Source organism: Podarcis melisellensis (assembly GCF_964234715.1).
Source record: "Podarcis melisellensis genome assembly, chromosome: 3".
Lineage (NCBI taxonomy): Eukaryota > Metazoa > Chordata > Lepidosauria > Squamata > Lacertidae > Podarcis > Podarcis melisellensis.
The window spans coordinates 2,967,263-2,991,172 of NC_138530.1; the positions used below are offsets into that span (position 1 = coordinate 2,967,263).

The following is a 23,910-nucleotide window of genomic DNA, read 5'->3' on the forward strand; positions in this document are numbered from 1 at the left end:
TCGTTGCTGGGAGGCTGACATATATATATATTGCAGACAATTAAAGCGAGTCCCATAGCTGCTACTTTGCATTTGTCAAATCTGCTCTGCAGATTGACGCATGAGAGTTCAGTGGTGGCTTCCCGGACTGCAGCAATCTTGACTTTCTGGCAACTTGGAACTTATTTATTGTATTTTTATTCACCTGCAGATTTGTAAACCACTTCACAACCCAAATTCCCCAAAGTGGGGTACAATAAACCGAGATAAAATAGAAAACACAAAAGAAATTTCTTCATTTTATAACACAAATAAAGAACACAAACAGAAAAACTAACAATACAAACAAATTATTGCCATATCCTTATTTTTCTAAACATTGTTAAGTGGGCTTCCCCAAGTCCCACCTATCTGATTTTCATTTTACTTCATCTTTAGCAGTTTATATACATCATAATTTCTAACCATCTTTTTTCTTCTTTCAATCACACTTAAAATAACTTCACATTTTATCACTTACAAATAATACTATTTTGAAATACACTATCTTCTACTTCTAACCCTACAGCCTATATCCACTTCCAAAGCTACTCTAAGATTTAAATATTAACATATTTTTTCAGATATCCCTTAAACTTCTTCCAGTCTTCTTCCACCGTCTCTTCTCAGTCTTGCTCTCTCTTCTATGTGACAGTGCTTCAGATAGTTGAAGGTGGCTCTGATGTCACCTCTTCTCCAGCCTTGATGTTCTTTGTCATGGTGGGCTTTGTCCTGCGATTTGGACGTGATGTTGCTTCCAGCTCCATTTGCGAATCTGACTCATGTCTTACACTGTCTCCTCTTTTAGCCTGGTACCCGTCTGCACTTTGTGGAGCTGGGTAGTGGCCCGGTCGTTCTCCTGTGCCACGGCTTCCCAGAGTCCTGGTTATCTTGGAGGTACCAGGTAAGAGATATTTCGTGCAGGTGGAGAGAAGGGTGACCTCCATCCCTTATGTTTGCAATAGGGCCCCATTAGTGCCCACTGCCCCCTAGATGCTTTGGACTACAACTCCCATCAGCCCCAGCCAACACACCTGGGATTCGTAGTGCGGAATGGCAATGAGGGAGGCAGGTCTTGGGCAGGCAGGCTGTGTGCATTGGTTTCTCCTGTGCACAGGGAGCTTTAACTCAGCCTTCTCCTGGTGTTTTGGAGTACAACCCCTATCCAAGCCCATCTTGGGACTCACCCAAGACCTGAGAAATGCACGGAGGACCCAGTAAAAGGTGGAGAGGTATGAAACGCATGGGCTGGAAAACGAATTCAGCTGCTGCTCTGGTTTGCGTGAACGGGCGGAGTCCCCCAAACCCTGGGCGGCCCCGGTGAGGAATAACAACTCAAGACAACGTGCTATGGGATTAAAATTGGCCACAACTTTATTATGTTTCAGATGTGGGTAGACCTTGGCTCAGGCATTGGGCGTTTATCCCTCCCAGTCTCCTGCTGGGGATCTGGGGAACATCAGGGTTATCCAGTGGGGGGGGGCTGGCTCTGGGGAACATATGTTCAAGCAGAGAGAGCCCACCCCCATTGCGCTGCCATCACAGGGGAGAGCAATGACGACCTCTTGGCGTATGGCCAGAGCCTCCACTCAAGCAACCCCTTTTACGGGGAATCCTGGTGTCGCCACCGCAAAGAGGAGGGGGGCGTGGGTCACCACTGCAAACCCCCCCCCCCCAATTCAGGGAAGATAGACTAAAGGATTCCGCCCAAGGCCTGATACTGCCAAAGTTGTAATGTTTTGCTATGGGAAAGGCAAACCTGCCAACGCAGGGGAATTACTTTCTGGCCGTTCAACAGTGACCTTGACGTAGCAGCGCCCGCGTACCTGTGGAGAAAAGGTTAACCTGCAAAAGAAGTCTGAACTGAGGGTGGGTAGGGTGGGAGAAGCTCTGGAGCCAACTGACGATTCCCAGGTAAGATCCTCCCCCTATTGTGTGGGCAGGTAGTCCTTCCCCCTACCTGGTGCGATCACCTTGGCAACGCCTCCCCAGGTGGAATTGAGCAACTCACTGAGGTAGGCGGAGACCTCCAGGTATCCCACCTGGGGGGAGGCAAAGCCAAGCCTGTGTTAATGGTGCCGCATAGGGTCCAGGGGGCTGCACACAACCACGCAAAGGGCACCCCCCATTTAATGTGGGGAGCGGTCATTCCAAAATCTCACCAAGTGTTGCCTATGTGTCTTCCTCTTTCTTTCCACTTGAGTTCATGCCTTTCCCCCATTCCTTCCTTTGCCTGTTCACACAGTAAGCCTGTGGTTTTTTAAAAACAAAAAAATTCCTTCCAGTAGCACCTTAAAGACCAACTAAGTTAGTTCTTGGTATGAGCTTTCGTGTGCATGCACACTTCTTCAGATACACTGAAACAGAAGTCACCAGACCCTTCTATATAGTGAGAAGGTGGGGAGGGGTATTACTCAGAAGGGTGGTGGGAATGGGTGATTGGCAGATAGCTGTGATGAGCCTGTTGACGACTCTTAACGACTGCAATAGGTCTTACAGGAAAAAGCAAGGGGTGAGAAGGTGAAAAATGGCTTTGTCATGTATAATGAGATAAGAATCCAATGTCTTTGTTCAGACCAGGTCTCTCCATGGTTTTAAGTTTGGTGATAAGTTGCAATTCAGCAGCTTCTCTTTCCAGTCTATTTCTGAAATTCCTTTGTAGTAAAACAGCTACTTTGAGATCTTGTATAGAATGTCCTGGGAGATTGAAGTGTTCTCCTACTGGTTTCTCTGTCTTGTGATTCCTGATGTCAGATTTATGTCCGTTTATCTGACATCAGGAATCACAAGACAGAGAAACCCTTCTGAGAAATACCCCTCCCCACCTTCTCACTATATAGAAGGGTCTGGTGACTTCTGTTTCAATGTATCTGAAGAAGTGTGCATGCACACGAAAGCTCATACCAAGAACTAACTTAGTTGGTCTTTAAGGTGCTACTGGAAGGAAATTTTTTTGTTTTGACTATGGCAGACCAACACGGCTACCTATCTGTAACTGGAACTGTGGTTTTTAAATGATTCATACCAAACCCAGTTTCTTCACAATTCCTATCCGTACTTCGCTACAATGCCCACCTTGATAGCGGTGACTGTGTGTTGCTTAGAGCCTGTTTCCACTCCTAATCCCTTGGAAAGAGACTCCTAAGCTCTTTGCGCGCAGCAAGTGTTGACAGGCCGGATGGTGCAGGATGAAAGCAAAGGAGCCCTTTGTGGCCTGGGGGCAGACCTGGATGGAGAAAAGAAATAATCGTTCCAGTAATCCGAGTTAATTCTCACCCCACTGCCTTCCAGTTCACTCTTGTTTTTCCGTCCCAGATCCCAGCTCTAGCTGACGCTGGCTTCCGTGTCATTGCCGTGGAAATGAAAGGATACGGAGACTCCACGGCTCCCCCAGGTGAGCTAGCTTTCAGCCCTTGTCTTGAACATATGGGTTGGGCTGGATGACCCTTGGGGTCCCTTCCAGAACTCTACAATTATGTGAAGCTGCTTTCCACCACATCAGGCCTTAGTTCCGCCCAGCTCAGTACTATTCACCTGTTGAGGTAGCCAAATGGCACCCTCCAAAGGTTGTTGGGTGACAACTTCCATCACCCGTTAGATCTGCCTTTGCTGCAGAACACCAGCTGCCCACTGGACGGTGTGAGCCTTGAAAGGCAAAGGCCTTGCAAAGCCGCCCTGCTTCTTTTGCGCCCGCAGTAATAATAATAATTTATTATTTATACCCTGCCCATCTGGCTGGGTTTCCCCAGCCACTCTGGGCGGCTTCCAACACAATATTAAAATACAGTAATGCCTCAAACATTAAAAGCTTCCCTAAACAGGGCTGCCTTCAGATGTCGTCTAAAAGTCTGGTAGTTGTTGTTCTCTTTGACATCTGGTGGGAGGGCGTTCCGCAGGGCAGGTGCCACTACTGAGAAGGCCCTCTGCGTGGTTCCCTGTAACTTGGCTTCTCGCAGCAAGGGAACCACCAGAAGGCCCGCAGAGCTGGACCTCAGTGGTCTCCGGGTAGAATGATGAAGGTGGAGACACTCCTTCAGGTATACTGGACTGAGGCTGTTTAGGGCTTTAAAGGTCAACACCAACACATTGAATTGTGTTCAGAAACATACTGGGAGCCAGTGTAGGTCTTTCAAGACCGGTGTTATGTGGTCTTGGCGGCCACTCCCAGTCACCAGTCTAGCTCCCGCATTCTGGATTAGTTGCAGTTTCCAGGTCACCTTCAAAGGTAGCCCCACATAGAGCGCATTGCAGTAGTCCAAGCGGGAGATAACCAGAGCATGCACCACTATGGCAAGGTAGTCCATGGCCAGATAGGGTCTCAGCCTGCATACCAGATAGAGCTGATAAACAGCTGCCCTGGACACAGAATTGACCTGTGCCTCCATGGACACCTGTGAGTCCAAAATGACTCCCAGGCTGCACACCTGGTCCTTCAGGGGCACAGTTACCCCATTCAGGACCAGGGAGTCCCCCACACCCGCCCGCCTCCTGTCCCCCAAGAACAGTACTTCCGTCTTGTCAGGATTCAACCTCAATCTGTTAGCCGCCATGCATCCTCCAACCGCCTCCAGGCACTCACACAGGACCTTCACCGCCTACACTGGTTCTGATTTGAGAGAGAGGTAGAGCTGGGTATCATCCGCATACTGATGGGCACCCAGCCCTAACCCCCTGATGATCTCTCCCAGCGGCTGCATGTAAGGGCTCCTCTCCTCTTCCTTTGCTCTCGTTAATGCCAGATACATTCCTGGGAGCAGCTCATAAGATCCCAAGGGCTTTTCATCCACATGTGAGGAACCTCTGGCCCAAAGCATAGCTGGAGATTAGCATGATGAAAGAGTGGGTGGGAAGGAAGAGAGAGGCTGGGACACACTCCCTTCTTGATCTGCTTAAAGCTCGGCTGCCCTCAGCTGCCCTCTCCTACCTTCCATCAGCTCCCCCCCCCCCTTTTAAGCTCCCATTGCCTTCCAGCTTTGAGGAAATGAGCGCAGGAACCTAGAATCATAAAACTGTAGGGTTGGAAGGGACCCTACAGGTTCATCTAGTCCAACCCCCCGCAGGGCAGGAATAAGAGTCTCAGACCCTTGTGTAATCTAGTTCAGTATCGTCTGCTCTGACTGGCAGCAGCGCTCCGGGGTTTCGGGCAGGAGTGTCTCCCAGCCTTGCCTGGTGACACCAAGGAGTGTGACATGCAAGGCAGATGCTCTAAGCGCCGAAGGTGTGCTGAGCCTTGTGAATCCAGCACTTTGGGTCTGTCCAGCTATCCTTTTTCTTCTGCGTTCATGACAATTTGTGCTCTTAATGGTATTTTTTTTGGGGGGGGGGAGTTACAGGAGATTCTGCTTTCATTGCTGCCGTTGCCTGCAAGAGTTTTGGGGTAAACAGATAGCTTCGTTTGCAATCATTGTGTGCCCCGAAACTTCCAGCTAACTTTTCAAACCACAAATGGCAATTTGTTTAAGTTTATATCTGTATAGTTAAAGCCATGGTTTTCCCAGTAGAGATGTATGGAAGTGAGAGCTGGACCATAAAGAAGGCTGATCGCCGAAGAATAGCCAGGTGTTCCCAGTTGCACCGCTGGTTCTTTCTGCTTAAGTGTAGGGCCCTACAATTGTCCCTGCTGAAATTCATTTTGTTAGTTTTGGCCCGGTTCTCTCTTTAGACTCATCTTGAATCCCAATTCTGTCTTTGTGGCATTAGCTGCCCCTCCCAGTTTGGAGCCATCTGCAAATTTGATGAGGGCCCCCTCAATTCTTTTATCCAAGTCATTCCAAGACCTGTTGCTGAATGCTCCAGTACAATGCTTATTCATCCTTCTCCAAAAAGCAGCTTCTCTTTATGTACCGAGTCCAAAGAGGCAGACACTTGCGGAGATTGGAAGGGGCGTTGCTCACGAGGAGAGGCGCATGGCAGCTTTGGAACATTAAAAATGAATTTTGAGGGCACTAAAATGGCTTTAATAATTGATTTTGTTTTTGCAGAGATAGAGGAATATTCCCAGGAAGAAATATGCAAGGTAGGTCACAGCATTCAGGAGCGTGCGCTCCCTTGAATCGATCCCGTGCAAACGCTTAAAACGAAAGTTGGATCAAGACTGTATTAGAAAGGAGAAAACATAGCCTAGACTTCGTTAATGGGCTTGGGGGGGAAGGTACAGAGTTCAGCCAAAAACCAGGGAGCTGCTATATACCGAGTCCATCTAGCTAATTACTGTCTATATAGAGGAATCATAGAGTTGGAAGGGACCCTGAGGGTCATCTAGTCCAGCCCCCTGCAATGCAGGAATATGCAGCTGTCACATGCAGGGGTCAGACCCACAACACTTTAACCAGCTGAGCTGTGAGCTATTTATTTATTTATTTATTTATTTACTGCTTACTAACCGGTAAGAAAAAAATAACAGCAATCGTTTAGGACTTTCAGAAAGTTAAAATAACAACAGACTAAGTAAAGGTAAAGGATAAAGGGAACCCTGGCCGTTAGGTCCAGTCACGGACAACTTTGGGGTTGCGGCGCTCATCTTGCTTTACTGGCCGAGGGAGCCGGTGGACAGCTTCCGGGTCATGTGGCCAGCAGGACTAAGCCGCTTCTGGAGAACCAGAGCAGCGCACGGAAACGCCGTTTACCTTCCCACCGGAGTGGTACCTATTTATCTACTTGCACTCTGACGTGCTTTCAAACTGCTAAGTTGGCAGGAGCAGGGACAGAGCAACGGGAGCTCACCCCATCGCAGGGATTCGAACCGCCGACCTTCTGATCAGCAAGTCCTAGGCTTTGTGGTTTAAAACTCACATCAGCTTTCTGGACATCTGGACAGGCTTGTCTGAACAAGGATGTTTTTAGGAGGCACTGAAATGAGCACAGTGCAAGTGGCTGGCTGATATCAGTAGGGAGTTCCAAAGTGTAGTCACTGGGACACTGAAAGATTGAGTTCTTACAAATGCAGAACGGGTAATTTAACCCTGCTGGGGCAGGCAGCGCTGGTCTACATCCGGGGTAGGCAACCTAAGGCCCGGGTGCCGGATGCGACCCAATCGCCTTCTGAATCCAGCCCATGGTCTGGGAATCAGCGTGTTTTCACATGAGTAGAATGTGTCCTTTTATTTAAAATGCATCTCTGGGTTATTTGTGGAGCATAGGAATTTGTTCATATTTTTTTTCAAAATATAGTCCAGCCCACCACATGGTCTGAGGGACGGTGGACGGGCCCACGGCTGAAAAAGGTTGCTGACCCCTGGGCTATGTGATCAAATTTGCCATGTGGTGCTTGATCATGCAGCCAATCGCTAGGGAAAACAGATTTCAAGTCACCGCCCATCAGCTGTTAGGTGGAGACTTCAAGCCTGCTGATCATTGGCTCTTCACCTGACATCGTTGTGATAGCAGGTGATTGACAGGTGGGCAGCCCCTCCCATCCGTCAGATTTGGCCTGCGACAGGTCAGAGAGATTATGAAGTTCGGCTGATTCGAGTGGTCATGCTCTTAAGTTTGCTGCTGAAGTTGTGCAAGCTGTTGAAAATAAAACAGGTTTCCTAACAGCTTTATATCAGACCACAGTTGAAATTGAGTTCCAACTCTGTGATTCTACAAAAAATACATAAGATTATGAATGGAGAGGGGATAGTGAGTTTTCCTCCTCCTTTCGTAATACGTGAACTAAGGGACATCCAGTGAGTGAAGCTGAATTTTGGAAGAATCAGGGCAGACAAAAAGTACTTCTTCCCACCACACACTGTTAACCTATGGAATTCACTGCCACAATATGCAGCGGTGGCCTCTAAGTTGGATACATTTAAAAGAGGTTTAGGCAGCTTCATGGAGGATAAGAAGCAATAGGTGTGTACCACCGTCTCCAGACATCATCATCATCATCATCATCATTATTATTATTATTATTATTTGAGTATGCCTCAAAATCCCAGCTGCTGGAATATTGCTGATTGGTCAGACTCTGAGCAAGGGAGCAGATCCTGCCCCAAAAGTCTGGGCAATGGAGATTGGGTTGGTTACACATCCCCTTTTAGTGCAGCCTTGTGAGCTGCCAGTCAGACATCCACAAAACGCCTGGGCATGTCCAGAGTTGATAGGTGTGTGTGTTGCAGTGTAGACTGAGCACATTTGCAGCTGCTTACGATCAACATCATTTTAACAGCTAGCGTGGGTTCAGTAGCAACAAGATACAGTGGTACCCCGCAAGACGAACGCCTCGCGAGACGAAAAACTCGCAAAACGAAAGGTTTTTTCGTTTTCGAGTTGCCTCGCAAGACGAATTTCCCTATGGGCTTGCTTCGCAAAACGAAGCTTGCCCCGGGGACAGCGGGTCTTCTCTTTTGAAGCAAGGGACACCTGGCTGCCCCCGGACCTCATTTGAAGCAAGCGGCTGCGGGGAGATCGCGTCTCTCCGCAGCCGCTTGCTTCAAAAGAGATCCCGGACACCTGCCCCAGCCGCCGGGCTTCGTAGCGCTGCTGCGAAGCCGGGCGGGGGGGCGGGAACACCTGCCCCAGCCACCCCGCTTCGGAACGCTGCTCCGAAGCGGGGTGGGGGGGCGGGAACACCTGCCCCAGCCGCCGGGCTTCGTAGCGCTGCTGCGAAGCCGGGCGGGGGGCGGGAACACCTGCCCCAGCCACCCCGCTTCGGAACGCTGCTCCGAAGCGGGGTGGGGGGGCGGGAACACCTGCCCCAGCCACCCCGCTTCGGAACGCTGCTCCGAAGCGGGGTGGGGGGGCGGGAACACCTGCCCCAGCCGCCGGGCTTCGTAGCGCTGCTGCGAAGCCGGGCGGGGGGCGGGAACACCTGCCCCAGCCACCCCGCTTCGGAACGCTGCTCCGAAGCAGGGTGGGGGGGCGGGAACACCTGCCCCAGCCGCCGGGCTTCGTAGCGCTGCTGCGAAGCCGGGCGGGGGGCGGGAACACCTTCTGAAGGCGGGCGGGGGGCGAAAGTCTTTGTCCCCCCTGCCTGCCTTCCCAGGGGCTTTTAAATCGCCCCGGACAGCGGAGAAGTCCTCCGCTGTCCCAGGTTTTTTAAAATGCTGGGGGTGGGAAGAAAAGCCCTTGTCCCCGCCCCCCAGCCTTCAGAAGAGGTCCGGGGACAGACTGTCCCCGGACCTGGTCTGAAGGCGGTTTCCCTAGGAACGCATTAATTGATTTTCAATGCATTCCTATGGGAAACCGTGCATCGCAAGACGAAAAAACCGCAAGACGAAGAGACTTGCGGAACGAATTAATTTCGTCTTGCGAGGCACCACTGTACTCTCGGAATAAAATGCTGGAGGCTTGACTTCCGTATTTACGGGACCGCCTCTCCTGGTCTGCCCCTCAGAGGACCCTAAGGTCCATGAAGAAGCATAGTTTAGAGGTCCCGGGCCCTAAGGAAGTCAGACTATCCTCCACCAGAGCCAGGGCCTTCTCAGTGATGACTCCGACCTGGTGGAATGCTCTGTCCCAGGAGACCAGGGCCCTGCAGGATTTAAACACCTTCCGTCGGGCCTGTAAGACAGAGCTATTCCGCGTGGCCTTTAATTTGAATTCAGCCTGATCTTTTATTTCCCTTCTCTTCCCTCCCCCTCCCCTTTTATGAAGATCACCCGCTCTGAGACCCCACAGCTAATTCTCCCCTGGCCTCCTCACTGGCCCAAGTAGGACCAATTCAGCCACCTAGCCCTGGGGATTATCTAATTGATTTTTGATTTTTGAATTTTATTGTTATTCATGTTTTTAATGCTGCTTTTATAATTAAGTGTTTTAAAGTGTTTTACATTTGTTGTTAGCCGCCCTGAGCTCGGTTTTTGAACTGGGAAGGGCGGGGTATAAATAAAAAATTATTATTATAAAAATTTATTATTGACTTCTCATTTGATCTTTGCTTCCTTAGGATCTGCTGGTCTTCCTGGACAAAATGGTAAGTTTCAAAAAATATTCAGACTTGAAACCTTTTCATGGCTGTCCGTCTCTTGCGACGTGGCGTATCTGTAAGACTCCTCTGTGTGTCCCAGTGGATTCTTCTTCCTTTTCCTGTTCTTATGATGTCGTTTTACTATTTTTATGTTGACTTGCACTGCATGTATGTTTTGGTTTTTTTAATTAAGTGACTTAGAAATACATCAAAATAACTAAAAAATTATTATCTCCAGCATATTTGAGTCATGCATGTTCTGTTGGCCCACCTGCACCTGCTCACATTTCCTCATCTGCACAGTATAAATGGGATTCTAAAGGGATCCGTGGGACTCCTAATGTTTCGTGTGGAAGTTAGTCCACACAAAAGGACTGCCTCCACCCCCATCGTTCTGCCCGGTCACTAAGGTCCAGCGCCGAGGGCCTTCTGGCAGTTCCCTCAATGCGAGAAGTGAGGTTACAGGGAACCAGGCAGAGGGCCTTCTTGGTGGTGGCACCCGCCCTGTGGAACACCTCCCATCAGATGTCAAGGAAATAAACAACTATCTGAATTTTAAAAGACATCTGAAGGCAGCCCTGTTTAGGGAAGTTTTTAATGTTTGATGTTTTATTGTGTTTTTAATATTCTGTTGGGAGCCGCCCAGAGTGGCTGGGGAAACCCAGCCAGATGGTTGGGGTATAAATAAAATAATAATAATAATAATAATAATAATAATAATAATAATAATAATAATAATAATAATAATAATAATTTATTTAGAGTTGGCTTTCGCTGGTCCTTTTGAGGCGTGGGGATTGTCTTGTGGCTAGATTCCTGGCTTGGTACTAAATCAGGGATGGGAATACTGTGTCTCTCTGGGTGTTGCTAGACTTCAATTCCCACCGTCCCTGCTGGCTGCTGGGAGTTGTAGTCCAATAGCACCTATAGTCCTCCAGGTGTGTTCCCCCTCCTTGCACGAGATCTTCAGATTCCTGCCCAAGCGCTTTCAGGTTAGCTCTCCTCTCCAAACCGATTCCTCTGTTGTTGCCTGCATCCTTTTCCTCTTCCTGTGACATGTCCTTCCTTTATCCCTCTGATTATAACCGACCGACGGAAAAAGACGGTTAATGGAAGTGCTCTTAAAGTTCAGCCGTGTCGTTTTTTGAGCCTCGCTGGGAGAGAGTAGTAAAGGAAGATCCCCCCGTGGCTTGGGAAGCAGCTGGAGTGAAGGTTCTAATCAATTTCTCTCTCTTGGCTAAAGTACAGCCTCTCGTATCAGTTTAACAGCGGATGCATCCTCTGTCAAGAGACTGATGCTTCGGGGCGGGAGAGGCGGGTGCTGGTTAGCCGTCCGAAAAAAACACACAAGCATGCTGTTGCCCTGTGCAGTGTCATATTCCAGCTAGCCCCTGGACTTGTTTGGGGTCATTCGTTTCGGTTGCCTCTGAGGCTCCTTCTGATCATCCCAGCATGCAGGATGACTTGATCCAGTGTGGGTAGGGGAGATAAACTGTCCCTCCTTCAGCCCTTGGCATCAGTGGTGGTTTTTCAGAGCAGGCTGGTTTCCAAATGCACCAGCTCTGAAGTTGTGTGCATTAGGACTGTGCTCAGTGTTCCTGCAGCAAAGGAAAAGAGCCTAATGGGGGTTCAAACATATACAGTGGTACCTCAGGTTAAGTACTTAATTCATTCCGGAGGTCTGTTCTTTACCTGAAACTGTTCTAGAAGAGGAAGATTTCTGCTTTCTGCAGAACTGTTTTTGGCATTGAAAGAGGGGTGCTTGCAGACAACTCTTGTTCTTGTTGCTAACTAAATGCAGTACTGAGCCCAGAGCTCAGAAAGTGTGCATTCTAATGAAATTCCCTGATGCAAAATGCACCTAGAACAATGGGAGTTTTGAACACTGGATGGAATCCTTTCCACGCTGGGCTGTAACTTCCCTGACCCACAGTCATTGGGACAGAAAAAGGGTACTTCCATTCCCACAAAACCCTGAATGCCCCCCCCCACACATATTGAAAACACTCCACAGACAGTGCTACCTCGGGTTAAGTACTTAATTCGTTCCGGAGGTCCGTTCTTAACCTGAAACTGTTCTTAACCTGAAGCACCACTTTAGCTAATGGGGCCTCCTGCTGCTGCCGCGCCACCGGAGCACGATTTCTGTTCTCATCCTGAAGCAAAGTTCTTAACCCAAGGTAATGTTTCTGGGTTAGCGGAGTCTGTAACCTGAAGCGTATTTAACCTGAAGAGTATGTAACCCGAGGTACCACTGTATTCACTACCAACCAATTATGGCAATTGGTGTCAAAGGGCATAAGAAAATAAGAATAGCTTGCAGGATCATGCCAATGGCCCTTCTGGTCTGTTGAGTCCAGCATCCCATGCTCACAGTGGCCACCCAGATGCCTGTTGGGAAACCAACGAGCAGAACATGAGAAAGAGCGCTCTCCCATCTCGTGGTTGGCAGCAACTGGTATCAAGAAGCATCATGGCTAGTAGTCATTGACAGCCCTCTCCTTCATAAATCACTGCTTCCCTAGTATGACTATGTACTGCATGAAGAAGTTTATATCCTCATTTTCCACCAGTAACACACAAGACTACTGACAATAGTGATAATAATACAGCAGTAATAAAATGTGCATATTTTATGTGGGTCTGTTTTCCCTCCTTAGAAGCTGCTTGGGTGGATTTTTTCCCGCAAGCTTCCTCGCAGCACAATCCAGCCGATCGGGGATTGTTCTATAGGCGTGATGATGTCACAGTGCGAAATAGCCAGGGACAGGGAAAGCAAGCATAGCCCATTTAGAGCGAGGGCAAGGCTGCTGGTGCTGCGTTGCCCTCACTTGGGATGGGCAGGGGAGGGAATGTGTGTCCCAAGGCATCTCTAGGTGCCATTACCGCCTGAGTGGGTTCCTGGTTTGCTGACGGACATCCATCTGTCTCGGGAGACAGTGGAGAAGTGTGCCTTTGAGGGTGAGCTGTTGGAAGGTTGCAGCCAGAGCTAGAAACTGAGATATGAAAGCTAGGAGCTAAATGGCACCTTAAACCTAGGTTATGAGTGCAACAACAGAATGCCTAGGCTGGACATTGCTAGTATGGATTGTGGCTAACAGATTGAGGTTGAATCCTGACAAGACAGAAGTACTGTTTTTGGGGGACAGGGGGCGGGCGAGAGTAGAGGACTCCCTGGTCCTGAATGGGGTAACAGTGTCCCTGAAGGACCAGGTGCGCAGCCTGGGAGTCATTCTGGACTCACAGCTGTCCATGGAGGCGCAGGTCAATTCTGTGTCCAGGGCAGCTGTCTACCAGCTCCATCTGGGACGCAGGCTGAGACCCTCCCTGCCTGCAGACTGTCTCGCCAGAGTGGTGCATCCATGGAGATCCTGCCATCTTCCATTCTGTGCAGGCCACCTAGAAATTGCTGAAATTCTAGATCGAAGCCTCAGGCTCCTTTTCAACCTGATGAGCTCTCTCTGGGGTGATTCTTCCATGCCATTTAAATCTGGTTGTGTTTTTATTTTTGAGATATGCTGCTTCAGTGCTTAAGCTGCCGGTGCTTAAGCTGCATTCCCTTCGTGAAAATACGACTTCTTTTTTAATATATCTCTTGCAACGTTCTTGAGTAATGTCTACGTAAGGGAGCATGTTGACCGAGCCAGTTGTAGATTTCATCCAAGGCTTGGTCCTGGTGCATTTTTGCCGACGAAGCGGATTAATTATTGCACGTCGTTTTGGTTGAAATATGCCAATCCTGCTTCTCTGACCTTCCTGGAGAAAACGGCTTCCCTTTTGGTTTTTTGCTTTTGATAAACGGCCAGGTCTCGAACACAGAGAGAGGTCACCCGAACCCCCGCCTCCGAAGTTAAATAACGATTCCTCCTTTTAACCTCTTTGGAGACATTAATCTGTTTTGACAATATAATTAGGATTGTAGTTCTGATTGCTGGCCCTGTTGGAAGGAAGGAATCAATTCAGGATTTATTAAAATGAGGTAGGTGCGTATATCTTGAGAGAGTGTGTTTGAAGTGTTGGTGGGGGTGTTAAGCTGAATTGTTGACCTAGGCAGGTTTTGCGTTTTCCTGCGGATATCTTGCAGAAGATTTAGGACAGGTTTTATTTTTTGGACAGGCTGTTCTACCAAAGAATTCCATTTTTCTAAAATAATAATAAATAAAGATATCCTCTCTGCACTTTCCTACAGGGGCTCACTATAGTTCTCTTAAAGAACTGGTGGGTCAAATAAGCTATTAGTCTTGTTCCTTTTGGTTGCTGAGTTGTTCTCAAAGGAGACTTCCCAGTATTTGAGGTCTTCTGCTGAGAAACTTGCACCCGCTGCCGCTGCCTTCAAAGATGGAGTGGAGAGCAAATATGACAAAAGGTACTCCCATGTCGTGGCACTCCAAATTGGTTGACATTCAGGCAACAAGTTAGGATGTTTTTATATCATCTTATGTCTTTTAAATTTAATTCTACAGTGGTACCTTGCATCCCGAACGGCTTGGCTCCTGAACAAATCGGCTTCCGCACATCGCAAATGAGTGTTCCGGTTTGCAAATGTTTTTTTGAAGCTGAATGTCCATTTCGGCTGTTGGCATTGTTTCCGGAGCCAATCAGAAGCCGCGCCTTGGTTTACGAACGTTTTGGAAGTCAAACGGACTTCAAGAACAGATTGAGTTTGGGAACCAAGGTTCCACTGTATTTATTAAATATTTTTTATAATGCTTTTCATTAAAAAATGAATTAATTCCAAGGCAATTTACTATGGTAAAGGTAAAGGTAGGTCCAGTCGTGGCCGACTCTGGGGTTGCAGCGCTCATCTCGCTTTATTGGCTGAGGGAGCCGGCGTACAGTTTCCGGGTCATGTGGCCAGCAGGACTAAGTCACTTCTGGCGAACCAGAGCAGCGCACGGAAACGCCGTTTAGCTTCCCGCTGGAGTGGTACCTAGTGATCTACTTGCACTTCGATGTCCTTTCAAACTGCTATGTTGGCAGGAGGCAATTTACTATAGTAGAAAAATGCAACTCAGTAAAGCAACACAGTTTGAATAAAACACAACAGGAATACAATATAGTAAAGATAAGGGCTGTAAAATTCAGCAGAACTGAAATAAGTCTGTTTCTCAGGCCCATTTGGTACCAATGCCCATGCAGCTTATGCCACCTGGCAACTTACGGTATATTTGGTGCCTGCATCTACGTGTAGGTTTTGCTCAGCACCTGCATGTTGCCACCTTCATCAGAATGAAATCACATACCCCACAATTTTATCTAGATTTATACTTTTCTTTCCCCTGCTGAAAATTAGCTGTAGTCACTACAGACACTCTGGTTTGCGGTGTTGACAGATTCTCTCTCCTTCTATGGAAAAGGCCCGCTGTCATCTGTTTGCACACCTCCTTTCTAAGGTCAGTAACTGTTCGGTGCCCTCAGAAGAGCGAGATTTGCTGGCATGGCTGCAGCCTGAATAATTTGTTTGCAGGAGTGAAAGTTCAGCAGTTGGTGGAGCAAGGACTTTGGAATGACATTAGATAAAGCAGTGCGGGGTAGCAGGGGAGAAAGCAGCATTAACAGAATTAGCGAAAGCGAAGGAACGTACGCTGGTGGTTTAAATGTTTAATTCATGCAGTGACCTTGATCTGCCGCGGAGCGATGTCGCTGCTCTTGTGTGTGGCTTTGTGGAGAGCGTTTGTGTGTCTACAAAGGGGCAAGGAGCGACTTTCCTTTTCCCATTGTGGTTCCCTCCTGCCTTTGGACATCCATTGAAACTGAATGTTGGAAGATCCAGGGTAGATAAAAGGAAGCGTTTCTTCATGCAGCACACAATTAAACTGTGGAACTCACTGCCACAGGAAGCAGCGAGGGCCACCAACCTAGACTGGTGTTGTAAACCGCCCTGTGGGCTCTTGAAGAAGGGCAGTGTATATATTTAATAAATACCGGTAATTGTTGTTGTTTAGTCGTTTAGTCGTGTCCGACTCTTCGTGACCCCCTGGACCAGAGCACGCCAGGCCCTCCTGTCTTCCACTGCCTCCCGCAGTTTGGTCAAACTCATGCTGGTAGCTTTGAGAACACTGTCCCACCATCTCGTCCTCTGTCGTCCCCTTCTCCTTGCGCCCTCCATCTTTCCCAACATCAGGGTCTTCTCTTCTCATGAGGTGGCCAAAGTTTTGGAGCCTCAGCTTCACGATCTGTCCTTCCAGTGAGCACTCAGGGCTCGTTTCCTTCAGAATGGAGAGGTTTGATCTTCTTGCAGTCCATGGGACTCTCAAGAGTCTCCTCCAGCACCAGAATTCAAAAGCATCCGTTCTTCGGCGATCAGCCTTCTTTATGGTCCAGCTCTCACTTCCATAAATCACTACTGGGAAAACCAGAGCTATAACTATACGGACCTTACTTTTTCTGTTTGGAGGTAGCAAAGTGGGTGAAAGGAGAAACAAACCAGAAGCTTTAACTATATGGACCTTTGTCGGCAAGGTCCGCAGGCTATAAAAGAAGATTAGATAAATTCACAGAGGAGAGGGCTATCTGTGGCTACTAGCCATGGTGTCTGCTCTGCCTACGCAGCTGGACGCAATGATGCCTCTGAATGCTAGCTCCTGGAAACCACAAGTGGGGAAAGGGATTTTGTGCTTGGGTCCTTCTTGCCGGTTTCCCAATGGAAGCATTTGATTGGCCACCAGGATTGTACCTAGCAGATGGTGCCAAGAGCACAGGCCAAGTGAGGGTGAGAGCCAGTGTGGTGTAGTGGTTAAGAGCGGTGGACTCGTAATCTGGTGAACCGGCTTCGATTCCCTGCTCCTCCACATGCAGCTACTGGGTGACCTTGTGTCAGGAGTTCAACCTACACTCGAGTAGGACCCCGGCAGAGACACATGCCCGACTGGCATGTTCTCTCCCTCCTGGTTGTTCGTTTGGGAGCTTCATAAGCTTTCTTCAGCCCGAACATCACAGCGACCGATGCCAACAGACACCGGCACACTTAGGGATCCACAGAGTTTGCGCACCTTGTATGACAGACCTCAGCAACTCAGCATTTTGGCTAATCTTCTTTATTTACATATAAACACGCACAGAGCACCGCAACATGGCTCCCTCTCTCTCTAGCATCAGACAGCAAAGAGAAAAAGGACAATAGTCGCGCTTCACGGAACACAGTAACACAAACATCCTGTCTCTGTCACTTCCCACTCTGTGGAGTCAAAACATACACCGTCGTGGGATAGACAAAAATCCCATGACTGCAATCATGGAGCAGAAATTCTAACAGTCAGTACAGTGGAACCTTGGTTCCAGAACAGCTTAGTTGCTGAACAAATCGGCTCCCGAACGCCGCAAACCCGGAAGTAACGTGTTCCGGTTTGCAAACCTTTTTCGGAAGCCGAATGTCCAACCTGGCTTCCACTTGAGTGCAGGAAGCTCCTGCAGCCAGTTAGAAGCCGCGCCTTGGTTTTCGGATGGTTTTGGGAGTCAAATGGACTCTCGGAACGGATTAAGTTCGAGAGCCAAGGTACCAAAGTCTCCTCCTTAAGGATTTCAAGAGAGTTCTAGTCTCCTTCCTGCTCTGTTCTTTTCTTCACCTTTGAATGCAGCTGCTGCCCAACTCCTGCTGCCCACCCAAACCCCGTCGCTGCCTTTCCTGAGGTTATTTGAATTTCCTCCGCCGCAAACAGGAATAAAATTGCCGAGGCGCTTTTGTTCTCGGCCCCCTGACCCCAATTCTGATGGTCTTTGTTTGCCCAATCAATAGCTGCTTAATATGCTCTCTTTCGGTGCTGGGCTGGGCTGCCTGCTTTCCTAAGGATGGTTCATAGTTTGCAGGAGGAAAAAAAACCAGTGCTTCATTGCTTTCCTGAAGGCCTAAAGCACAGACCCAGGCAGCTCTGAAAAGCCTAGACCAACTTTAAATTGCTTTTTGCCCTCTCCGTGAAATGCCAAGCTCTGAGCAGTGAGGAAGCATCCTGGAAAGTTGAAGGAGGAGATGATTTTACAAGCCTTCAGGTCTCTGATCATTATTGCTTGTGTTGTGTAAAATGAAACAGGAGGTGGGGGCAGTTTCTTTGGCTACATTTTTCTCCGCAGGAAAAGGCAGCAATGCTTCTGAACACCAGTTGCTGGAAAACATAGGAGGGGAGAGTTGCTCTTGTTTTCGAATCCTCCTTGTGGGCTTCCCTTTGGGGCATCTGGTTACGTTTCCGAGCACAATTCAAAATGTTGGTGCTTACCTTTAAAGCCCTAAACGGCCTCAGTCCAGTATACCTGAAGGAGCATCTCCACCCCCATCGTTCAGCCCAGACACAGAGGTCCAGCTCCAAGGGCCTTCTGGCAGTTCCCTCACTGCGAGAAGCTAAGCTACAGGGAACCAGGCAGAGAGCCTTCTCGGTGGTGGCACACGCCCTGTGGAACGCCCTCCCACCAGATATCAAAGAGAACAACAACTACCAGACTTTTAGAAGACATCTGAAGGCAGCCCTGTTTAGGGAAGTTTTTAATGTCTGGTGTTTTATTGTATTTTTAATCTTTGTTGGAAGCCACCAAGAGTGGCTGGGGAAATTCAGCCAGATGGGTGGGGTATAAGTAATAAATTATTATTATTATTATTATTATTATTAGCCACTGTGAGAACAGGATGCTGGACTAGGTGGGCCATTGGCTGATTCAGCAGGGCTCTTCGTTTCCTCCCCCCACCCATTTCACTTTTAATTTGCATACAGTGGACCCTCTGGATACAAACTTAATTCGTTCCAGGGGTCCGTACATACCCCGAAAAGTCTGCAACATGAGGAATTGCTTTTGCGCATGTGCGCAGCAAAACCCGGAAGTATACACTTCCAGGTTTTTCGCGTTCACAACCCGAAAGTTACATTACCTGAAGGGTAATGTACAGGGTGGTTTCCCCAGCCACTCTGGGCAACTTCCAACCGAATATTAAAAACAATACAGCATCAAAAATTAAAAACTTCACTAAACAGGGCCGCCTTCAGTTGTCTTTTAAAAGTAAAACAGTTGTGTAAAATAGTAAAAATAGTAGCGTGTGCCACAGGGCGGGTGCCACCACGGAGAAGGCCCTCTGCCTGGTTCCCTGTAACCTCACTTCTCGCAGCGAGGAAACCGCCAGAAGGCCCTCGGCGCTGGACCTCAGTGTCCGGGCTGGACGATGGGGGTGGAGACACTCCTTCAGGTATACAGGACTGAGGCTGTTTAGGGCTTTAAAGGTCAGCACCAACACTTTGAATTGTGCTCGGAAACGTCCTGGGAGCCAATGTAGGTCTTTCAAGACCCGTGTTATGTGGTCTCGGCGGCTGCTCCCAGTCCCCACTCTAGCTGCCGCCTTCTGGATTAATTGCAATTTCCGGGTCACCTTCAAAGGTGGCCCCACATAGAGCGCATTGCAGTAGTCCAAGCGGGAGATAACCAGAGCATGCACCACTCTGGCGAGACAGTCCGCGGGCAGGTAGGGTCTCAGCATCCATGGCAGATGGCCCTCTAACCTCTGCTGAAAACCCTCTGAATGAAGGAGAGTCCAGCACCTTCCAAGGGAGTCCATTGCACTGCTGAACATCTTTTACCGTCAGAAAGTTCTTCCTGGTGTTTGGTCAGACTCTCCTTCAGCATGCTCCATCCGACCATAGCTGCCCCACTCTGGAGGCTCCTGCATGCTCCGACATGCGCTACAGGAAGTGTCCCGTCTTGATGCTGGTGTGCTGCGCTCCCCGCTGCACAAATAGGACCAACATTTCTCTCGAACTTTCTTTCCTTATCTTTGCTAACCCCCTTGCCTCCTCCGTCAAGCAATATTTCTCTGGCAGGAGCCAGCTTTAGATTTAATTAACTTTCCAGGGCAGGGCTTTGAACATGTAAGTACTCCATAAGCGCTAACTATGAAAATCGGCATGAGCGACCTGCTTGCGGGGTGGTGCTTGCTTAAATTGCTTGCTGATTAAACGTCCCTCGTGCCATCTGCTGCACGGAAATAATTACGGAGGAAAGTTAAGACCCGTGACTTTGATCCCGGGAGGGGAGTAATCTAGAACAATGCACTCCTGGTAAACTCCTTTTTTATTTTAATCTGTCCATCCTGTGAGATGCACGATGCTAAAAAAATATTTGGATATGTGGGATCTGCCCCCAACAAGCCGAGTTTGTCTAAAACATTTATATGCTGCCTTTCAACGTTGTAAAGGTTGTCCATTAAGCTAAACGCCAGTCGAGAGAGTTTCTCCTTGCTTTGCTTCCTAAGATAGCACACATTAGATAAGAAAAATCTTTCTTTAGTCTTCTAATAATTAGCCCGCTAATTAATGTGGCTTGTTTGTTCAACTCCCTGAGCTGGGAGAGCAAATCCCTCGCCTTTTCTGAGCAGCTCTCAGCTGTTTGCAAATGCATTTGTGGCTTTTAATTAATATTGTGTGATGCATCTCTGGGGGTTCGAAGCCTTGGCTGCAAGAGCAAGAACTATCGCAACCAGAACGCCACTCGCATTCTTGTTTATTTTACTGATTTAGTTATTTATTTATATTTGTGTGCCACCCTTCTTCTGCAAATCTCAGAGTGTTGGAAGCCGCCCAGAGTGGCTGGGGAAACCCAGCCAGATGGGCGGGGTACAAATAACAAATTATTAATATTATTATTATCAGAGTGGTCCACAACATAAAAAATATTAAAGAAAAGTACAAAACACATGCTAAAAACATTCTTCTCTTCAGATAGTTTCTTGGAGCAGCTTAATAGCCATCATCATAATTTTATTCATGGCCTGCCCATCCAACTATGTTGCCCCAGTCACTCTGGGCAGCTTCCAACATAATAAAAACACAGCATCAAACATCAAAACCTTTGTTCTTCCTTCCTGCAATCCCAGTTTGGAGTGTTGCCCAGATGCAGAGACCTCTGTTTATAACAGTAGGGCCCTACCTGGGGCGAGTGGAGTTAGCATGCGTTTATTACTATTATTTAAATGAAGCATAAAATAACCTCAAATTAGAGGCTCAGGCTATGTCCTGGAGGCACCAACTAGAAACAGCAGGAGGGGAGAATGTTGTGCTCAGGTCCTACTCACAGATTTCCCATTGAGGGTGTTATAAGATAATCCATGACCAGAGAGGGGATCCCGAAATAAATTTATGAACCCTGCTTGGTGTGCCTATTGCCTTTTAACCATTGCCCTTCAAACGGAAACATTCCTTGGTAACCGGCTGGCTGGCTCGCCAATTGAAATTCTTATTTCAAGGGAACCTGGTTGGCCACTGTGAGAACAGGATTCTGAACTACATGGGCCACTGGCCTGATTCAGCAAGCTCTGTTTGCATTCTTACATAACCCTTTGGCTGACTCTGTGCAACAGAAGGCATAGCCTTTTGCTGTACAGGGGACGCTCGGCTTGTGAACGTGATCCGTGTGGGATGCATGTTCGCAATCCGCAGCGTTTGCAACCTGCAGTGGTGTATCTGCGCACGCGCGGATTATGATTGGGCACTCATGCGCAAAGTGCGATTTAGCGCTTCTGCGCATGTGCGGCCCCCGAAACCCGGAAGTAACCCGTTCTGGTCCGGGTTTCGGCGGGTCCATAACTCGAAAAAATGCAACCTGAAGCTTCTGTAACCCAGGAATGACTATCTTCTTACGCGTTGTAAGCCAGATTTCATGGGGCTCATCTCTTCCACTGATGCCTCTGAATATGTACCAACAACAACAATAATTTATTATTTGTACCCCGCCTATCTGACTGGGTTTCCCCAGCCACTCTGGGCGGCTTCCAACAAAGATTAAAAATACATCAAAATGTCACACATTAAAACTTCCCTAAACAGGGCTGTCTTTTAAAATCAGATAGTTGTTTATTTCCCTGACACCTGGTGGGAGGGCATTCCACCAGGCAGGTGCCACTACCGAGAAGGCCCTCTGCCTGGTTCCCTGTAACCTCACTTCTCACAGGGAGGGAACCGCCAGAAGGCCCTCGGCGCTGGACCTCAGTGATCGGGCAGAACGATGGGGGTGGAGACGCTCCTTCAGGTATACTGGGCCGAGGCCATTTAGGGCTCCAGTTTTTGGAAGCCACGGGATGGGAGCATGCTATCGTCCTGTTTGCAGATTTCCCACAGGGATGTGACTGGCCATACTCGGGATAGGATGCTTAGACTAGATGGACCACTGCCTTGATCCAGCAGGGCTGTTGTTCTGTTCTTGTGATGGGGAAAGCAGAGCTTTGAGTGCGCAGCAGCTTCTGCGCTGGGGAGAGAATCAGCGTTGGCTGCCCCGGCTGGTCCCTTATTCTCTGAACTTGGCTTTGTGCAATTTGTTAATTTTCCATCCATCTGAATATTCTTTAGATCCACGACTCTGGAGGTGGCAGGGGGCGTGTGGCAGAAAAACGGTCCTGTGTGTGTGTTTGTGTGTGTGTTGGGTGTGTGAGTGGTGTTTTTTGCCTGCCAGAGTCTGAAATGGAGAAATGGTCACATAATTGATGCAGAGACTAAGCCACGGAGCAGAGGATCCCGGACTGATAAGAGAGCTTAGATTTCAGTCTTTTCTGTGACACTACAGAAGCCCATGAGAAATCCAATTAACACTGCCTTTCAGCTGCTGCGGCGATGGCAGCGTAAGAAGCCTCATGAAAGGTTTTTGAAACCAAAATGCCAGAAGGAGATTGTCTCTTACATTCCTTTTTTAAAAAATGGTATTGAGTTTCCACTGTTCTTCACAGGGTCAGCCCCACTGCTGCAGAACATCAGTCTGCTAGCTGAGGTTTTGTAGATCTGGGGGGCTGCTGTTCCCCAACCACCCTTATTTTAAAAATAATAATTGCAAATTTGGGTCCCTATGTGCGTAGCCAATAGCCTGTCCAGTATTGGGAGCTATGTCTACAAGGCTCAGTGCCCTCCTGTCTTTTGACACAAGGGGGAGAACTGTGACTCAACAGGGGAGCATCTTCCTTGCATGCAGAACATCCCTGGTTCAATCCCTGTGGTATCCCCAAGTAGCGCTACTGCTTGAATCCCTGCAACCTAGTGCCCATCAGTGTGGATCAGTGGCTCCCAGAAAATCAGTGGTACCAACCCTGGAGGGGGGGCAGTATTTGGAAAAGTGGTGTCAGGGAACTGACATCGGAGCCAGGAGTGGAGGCAGGGCTCCCAAGCGATGCCGGAGAAGGGCCCAGCAGGGAGAGAGGAGACTCAGCAGCTGGGGAAGGAAATCAGCGTAACACCAGGGATAAAGGGGGGCGGATGGGGGAATCGGAGAGAGGGCTCCAGGACTCTTCACCGGAGACCAGCGGGGAGAGCACAGGTCCTCTGCTACCCACACCCACCCTGCGCAGAAGACTTCCGCGCCGGGAAAGTAGGCGTAGACTTGGCGTCAAAGAACTTCTTTGCTGGAAGAAATTCAAGAAATGCCCACTGACGGATTCTGCTAGCGACTGAACAGCCACGAAGTGAAGGGCTGTCCAGCCAGGAAAGGTTTAACCAGGCCACCTAGCCAGGAGTGGCGGCAACATACGCACGAGCAACCCCCATATAACCATTACAAGTGGGGTTCGAGTTCTTCAAATTTTCAGGACTGATTGTAAAAATTGGCAGGTTTGAGGGCTTGCAATGGGCTGCATGCAGGCAACATATCAGATCACATATGGAAATGTCCCCTTAGGCATGTGGGAATAGCCCTGCAGAACGAAACCACCCAAAGTGTCCGTGCTTTGCATTTCTCTCTCTCTTTTTATACATTTTTATTAATTTTTTAACCTATCATTTCCAACAGTCATTTAACATACATTCTTATCTTATACAATATTTTAGACTTCCGTCAACTACTTCTGAAGATTTTCCATTCCTTATCACTTAATCTGCATTTCTTAATTTCTCTATTAATTTCTCTATTGCTTTTAATTGTCCTTAACTCCTAATTTTCTTCATAGTCTTCCTTGCAATATTTCACCTAATCCTCTCCTCCTTACAGAACTTCTTGCGGTCCTACTAATGTAATCTGTTTATTACAATTGCTTTTCAAATAGTTCAAATATT

At 48.3% G+C, this 23,910-nt stretch overlaps 1 protein-coding gene across 1 annotated transcript in view; it reads left to right on the forward strand.

Moving 5' to 3' along the window:
* EPHX2 (epoxide hydrolase 2) overlaps positions 1 to 23,910 on the forward strand; it is a 98,713-nt gene that overhangs the window by 41,413 nt on the left and 33,390 nt on the right. The window contains exons 7-10 of the mRNA XM_081904092.1: positions 827 to 922; positions 3,334 to 3,412; positions 6,000 to 6,034; positions 9,890 to 9,916. Of these exons, the coding sequence (XP_081760218.1) occupies positions 827 to 922; positions 3,334 to 3,412; positions 6,000 to 6,034; positions 9,890 to 9,916 (237 nt within the window). The remainder of the gene's footprint in view (positions 1 to 826; positions 923 to 3,333; positions 3,413 to 5,999; positions 6,035 to 9,889; positions 9,917 to 23,910) is intronic.